The sequence below is a fragment of the Alexandromys fortis genome, unplaced genomic scaffold, assembly GCF_014885135.2.
Source record: "Alexandromys fortis isolate MF-2015 unplaced genomic scaffold, M_Fortis_MF-2015_v1.1 scaffold_17, whole genome shotgun sequence".
NCBI lineage: Eukaryota > Metazoa > Chordata > Mammalia > Rodentia > Cricetidae > Alexandromys > Alexandromys fortis.
In genome coordinates this window covers 7,133,380-7,139,491 of record NW_026067896.1, presented here as the reverse complement: position 1 = coordinate 7,139,491, position 6,112 = coordinate 7,133,380, and the positions used below count along the sequence as shown (strand labels likewise).

General features: G+C 42.2%; 1 protein-coding gene across 2 annotated transcripts in view; it reads left to right on the top strand.

The window, feature by feature from the left end:
- The first annotated feature begins 4,676 nt into the window (after positions 1-4,676).
- The window catches only part of Angpt1 (angiopoietin 1), a 219,259-nt gene continuing 217,823 nt past the window's right edge, over positions 4,677-6,112 (top strand). The window contains exon 1 of one of the 2 annotated variants that reach the window (XM_050163308.1): positions 4,677-5,438. In XM_050163308.1, the coding sequence (XP_050019265.1) occupies positions 5,142-5,438 (297 nt within the window). In that variant the 5' untranslated portion in view covers positions 4,677-5,141. The remainder of the gene's footprint in view (positions 5,439-6,112) is intronic. The other variant, XM_050163302.1, reaches the window with a different exon arrangement.

The following is a 6,112-nucleotide window of genomic DNA, read 5'->3' as shown; positions in this document are numbered from 1 at the left end:
ACTTCCACAGCCAGTCTTTCTCAGCTTTGTCTTATGTGAAGTGACTCTGTCATTAGTCCGTCTGCTGTATGGCAGTTACCCAAGTTCTCCTCTGTGTCAGGAAAAGGAGTGTCTAGCTACTAATAACAAAGTCATATTCCCTGCATCCAGAACCCAGATCCAATGTAAAAACCAACAAGGAAAAGGGATCTTGAGCGCACAGTAATAGTTTATATAATCCACATGCTGCTCCCATGTACAAAACAAGGACCAACGGATCTTCTTATCCACAGGAAATACCATCTTACCACAATCTGCCTGCCTAATGCATCATCTCCTTCTCTTGTTCTCCTGCGACCACACAGTCACAACTCCCTCTCTTATTTGACCCTATTCCCACAGATCCTCCAAACTGTTTCCACTCTAGACCTTTGTTTCTTGATATTTTCTTGAGTCTTTAGTACCTCCATCCTTTCTTAAAACAAATTCTGCCTTAGCTCTTTCTAACTTGATTTGCTCTGGTTAAAAATTAACTTTGCAAGTCAGACATTCACTAATTGCTAGGAATTTCTTCCACCAGAAAGTAAGTCTATATTTAAGTAACAGTTTTCTCATCTTCCTTTGTCCAGCCTTTGTCTACTGCTGTGTCTACAGATGTATCAGTGTTGTCTCAATTAGTCTCAGCGAGGGACTTTTCACACGTACCCATGATGTGGTGGTCATGTAGTAGCTCCATCTGCTGTGGGTGCCGTTGCCACTTGCAGATGGCAGAAGGACTGTGAGTGACCTGACATGGAACTAATCATTCAGAATGGATTGAAAGAATAGCCTGCTCAAGCAACCAGCTTCCCTGTGGATGAGCAGATGGGACAACAATACACGTGTGTTCTGATTTAGTATTAGCCCTGCTTGAGATGAATATAACATGAACCAATGAGGTTGTAGCTGGGAATAGATGACTGCTCTTACTGCATCTTAAATTCTAAGAAGTAACTTCTACTTGAGTCCTAATAGCTAAGCATTCTTGTAAGTAACCTAGTTCAGTGAGATATGGGTGACTAAGAGATGGCTTAAAGATCAAGCTCATATTCTGCTATAGAAATAATCATGGATCTTGGGTAATTAGCCTTTATGTGACCTAATTTTTTTTGTTGTTGTTTTGTTTTTCGAGACAGGGTTTCTCTGTAGCTTTGGAGCCTGTCCTGGAACTAGCTGTTGTAGACCAGGCTGGCCTCGAACTCACAGAGATTCGCCTGCCTCTGCCTCCCGAGTGCTGGGATTAAAGGCGTGCGCCACCACCGCCTGGCCTATGTGACCTAATTTTTTCATCTGTAAGATGGGTGCAATAACATACGATTGTGTGGGTTTAATAAAAATTAATAAAATAATAAAAATCATTTGTTAAAGAGTAAAAATATGTATTGATATTGCACTACATTCAATTTAATTTAATGTCTATCACATTCTTTTGGGTAAGTTTGGATTTACCATACTCCCTTATGTTTAGAGGTTCTAGGAAAACTTACTGAGCAAATACAATGGATGTGAGCAGTCTTGTGGTAGCCAAATAACCAGAGAAGTGTGTCCCTAGTAACTAGTTATTCCAATCGCCCATTCACTTAGTGTTTCGTTCCTTCAAATAAAGTACACGATAAGTACCGGGGAAACAATGATGAAAGAAGGGAGCTCGGAGCCCTAAGGGGAGAGAAACAAAAATAAATAAGTAAATAAATAAATAAATAAATAAATAAATAAATAAATAAATAAACAATGAGAAAGAAACAGATGGTGAGAGATATGAAGAGGAGGTTATTAAAATTGAACTGGTATGTCGTCACTTATTGGACTTAATTGAAATCAGGGAGGCTTCAGAGAGAAAGCTGCAAAGCCTGGTTTGAGGGGCACGTTTAGGGCCATTAAGTGCCCATTTTAATGGGGTCCCTGGTCTCAGTGGAAATTCCAGCATTTACATGACTATGTGTAGATATGACGTACAGCCCACATTCCAGGTTTTAAAACTAGCCTATTCCAGACTTTAAGTTAATGCGATTGTTTCTCTCTTGGAATTATAAAAGGTTTGGAGGTGAGGTAGAAAACAATTATAATGGCATGTACTTCTTATTCCTTCCTGAATTGCAGAATATTTCTGAAGAGCTAGCTGGTGACAATTAACTCTCACTCTTGGTCATATCCATGGTCCTCAAAGCGTGTTAACCTTAGTGAGTGGGGACTTCCTAAAGCCTACACTGTCCCTTAGCTAGAGTTTCAGAACACAGGTTTAGAGACATTTCCACGTTTATTAAATGCTTATACCTGATCTGTGGACATTTTCCCTAAACTGATACAAGCTATCCAGTATCGTTGACTTATGTTTTCCTGGCAAAAAGACTGAGTCATCTTTTTCTCTTCCTTACCTTCAACTGTTTTAGGCTTGCTTCAGTTCCCTTCTCCCTAGCTGTCTGTGGAAACTGCCTGTTTTCCTTTCTTCCTTTCAGACTGGAAAGTTCGCATGGACAGACCCATGGAGAACAGTTGGTCATGGCCATTTAGACACACAGGGGCTGTAATAGAGACCTCATCGCTCTCCGTTAACTCCCTGCCGGCTTTCAGCTGCACTTGGTTCTTAACAAAGCACTTATAGGTGTTGGTTTTGGACGCTCTTCTTTCTGTGGATGACTTTCAATGTAAGCATTGCTGGAAAGCATTCTTTGGCAATCTGCTTTTCTTGTGTGCTTCATCCTGTGGTTGTGTAGAGGATGCGCATCATTTTGTGCGGCTGCAGAGGAAGAATCAATTCCTATTTGTGCTGGGAAAGTAGCTTAATTGGTAGAGCATATGGCCTGGGTTCAGGAAGCCCTGGGTTCAATCCCCAGCACTGTATAAGCTAGGTGTGTTGGTAAAGAAATATCAGGTAGAGGTGGGAATATCAGAAATTCAAGGTCATCCTGTCTACAAGAGACACCATTTTAAATAGAGAGAGATAAGCTAGATATTCCTGTCCTTTCCTGATTGGGTACCAGCAAGTTCTCTGCTTTGAGTATGTAGAAGCATACTCAGTTATTAGTTAGTTAGTTGAAGTCCTTTTGAGATTGCTTTTATTCCTCTCAGAAGTTTTCAAAGATTGGCTGATCTAATGCTTAGAAAGTTAGTCTCAGAGCCCATTCTAATAATCATCTGCTCGTTGTATGAGCTGTAACTGATCAGCCTTGCTGTGACTCGGTTTCCTGTTGATTAAAAAAAAAAGAGTTAAACATACTACCCACACCTTAGGTTTGCTGCAAAGATTAAATGAGATAGTATATAAGGAGTGTTGAATGTGGACTGGCAAATTCTCAAGCGACATTAGAGCTGCCTAGGAGTAATATCTCTCATGACTCTGGTGGTCAGAGATTTTTTTTTACCCCTATGTCTGGCATATATACCCGTCTGATTGGAAATGTGTTATTTGGTATGGACCGATGATTCCCATCACTGTTGGAAATGTGTTATTTGGTGTGGACTGATGATTACCATCACTGTTCTTCCCCCCCCCCAAGGAAGAAAACCACAGCTCCTTCTATTTTGACCTCTCTCCTCCCTAAAGATGCATCGCTAACCTCCACTGACTTCACCCACTGCCCTACTCCCATTCGAGGGCACCAGAGTCACATGGTGGCTTCTGTTTGAACACATGACAGAGAGGGGAGGCGCCTTTGCTTCAAAGCCCACCCAGTCCCTGATGAAAACTTTGTATGTAACAAAACATGACCTCCACACATACCCGGTAAATATCCTGGTGTCTGTACTAAATTCTGTAACACTCTCCTGGCCTTTGTATTTGACGGTCCCTTTGTTCAAATATTTATATTCTGCACTTGGGAAAACACCTTCTGACCATGCCTTTCTTTCTCGTCAAAACCACAGAGGGTTCTCTTGTATAAGCCATTGGCACACCTGATCCATGCTTGTTCTCAGATGGTGGGCCTCTGTAGCCACAGAGTATTTGTGTGGAATTTCCATACCAGTGTTAAAGACAGCCATAGCGATGCCAGAGGTTCTTGTGAAATATATGATTAGCAAGTACCACAGGAATTAATAATTCTCAGGCCACTGTCTTAAACTGTAACCACATTGTTTTTGTAGGGAAGTTGCTCAATTTATACTCGCAGAGTGTAAATGGCTGCATTCTGACTAAGAAGCCAGCTTCATTTAAAATCCATATCCCAAAAGGTACTCAGAAAATACTACTTAGTACGCACAGGCTGTGTTGCTTTGAGTGACAAATTATGGTAATTTCCTTGACAAGTTGATCTTTTCATTTTTCTCTCCACGTCCCAAGTAAATACAGAGGAAGAATGGCATCTCTAAAAATAGTTTTTAATGTTTTTCCCTGGAGTTAAAAAAAATGAAATCTTAATTTAATAATTTTATAGAATTATAAAAAAATAATTCATTGGAGATTGCGCCAATTTAGGGTTTCTCCATTAGGCAGTAACTTTGGAAACATATTTCTAGCATGCTAGGTTTTAGTAGGTCAGCACGCACACCCAAATGTATTAAGGTGGACCGCTCTGTTTATTGATTTTCCGTGCATCTGCTAAGGGCTCAAGGCAACTGTCTGCGGAAGGGGTGGGAGGCCCATACATGATCGAGGTCATGCGCATCTAGCCAATTTGTAAGCTGATCCGCCGCCCCAAAGCCATCAGCAATCCTTAGCATAGGGGCACACACTCATGCATTCCTGTCAAGTCATCTTGTGAAAGGCTGCCTGCTTCCAGCTCGGCTTGGATGTGCAACCTTAATAAAACTCACTGAGGTCTGGGAGAAAATAGCAGATCTGCTGCAGATAGGGTAGAGGAAAGGGGCTAGAAAATGTACTCGCAGCTGACTCAGGCAGCCTGCGCGCTGAACGGTTACACAGGGAGGAAACAATAAATCTCAGCTACTATGCAATAAAAATCTCAAGTTTTAACGAAGGAAACTATCATTACAGTAAAATAAAAAAGTAACATTTTAGAACGAAGCTAACAAATGGCCAGTTTTCTGTGGATCTTCCTCCAACGTGTTCTTTAAAGGGAAAAGAGTCAAACAAGCAGTTTTACCTGAAATAAAGAACTAGTTTAAAGGTCAGAAGAGAAGAGCGAGCTTTGCAGGAGGCACGGAAGGCGAGCGCTGGCAGTACAATGACAGTTCTCCTCTCCTTTGCATTCTTCGCTGCCATTCTGACTCACATAGGGTGCAGCAACCAGCGCCGGAGCCCTGAAAACGGAGGGAGAAGATATAACCGGATTCAACATGGGCAGTGTGCCTACACTTTCATTCTTCCAGAACACGACGGGAACTGCCGTGAGAGCGCGACAGAGCAGTACAACACGAACGCTCTGCAGAGGGATGCTCCACACGTGGAGCCGGACTTCTCTTCCCAGAAACTTCAGCATCTGGAGCATGTGATGGAAAATTATACTCAGTGGCTGCAAAAAGTAAGTGATCGCTTTCAGTTTCTAATTGCATAGAGCCCTTTCCGTTCCCACTCTGCAGCGAGCTCAGAGTTCCATAGGGGGGCATTTGTGTTTACCTTTTGCTCCGGGGGGCAGTGTTTGCAAAAGAAAAGGGGCTCTCTCGTCCCTGGGCTCCACTTCCTGGGTAAGCCAAGAGTCCCGGGCTTGTGCAAACCTCTGATCGTGTGGCGCTCCCCTTTTATGTCAACGCTGGTTTTCTCTATTCTAAAGTTTATCTTGAGCACTGACTGTCAAAGCCCAACTGTCGAAAAGAAAGCGCGCACTTCTTAGGCAAGTTGGTGTAAAAAGAAATCGAAATCGTTATGGTAATAATAAGTGGGGTTTAAATGGATGGTACAGCAAGGAGTTTTGCGAGTTACCATGGGAAATCGTCATAAAACGTTCAGCTCCCCACCCCCAACTTTTAACGCTACCGTGAAGTGAGAGCGAGTGTAAAATACCCATGTTGTATTTGTTTAGAAAGACTGTTTATAAGTAAAGGGAACTTCACTTCTCAAGCGGTAGTCGAGCGGGGATGACATTTGTCATATATTTCATCTGTGCATGAGAAAAAAAATCAAGAAAACAATTTCTGGTGTAAAGCCATAAGAACGTGGTTTTGCCCACATTGAGGGTAGACACGGAGCCCCTGGCGT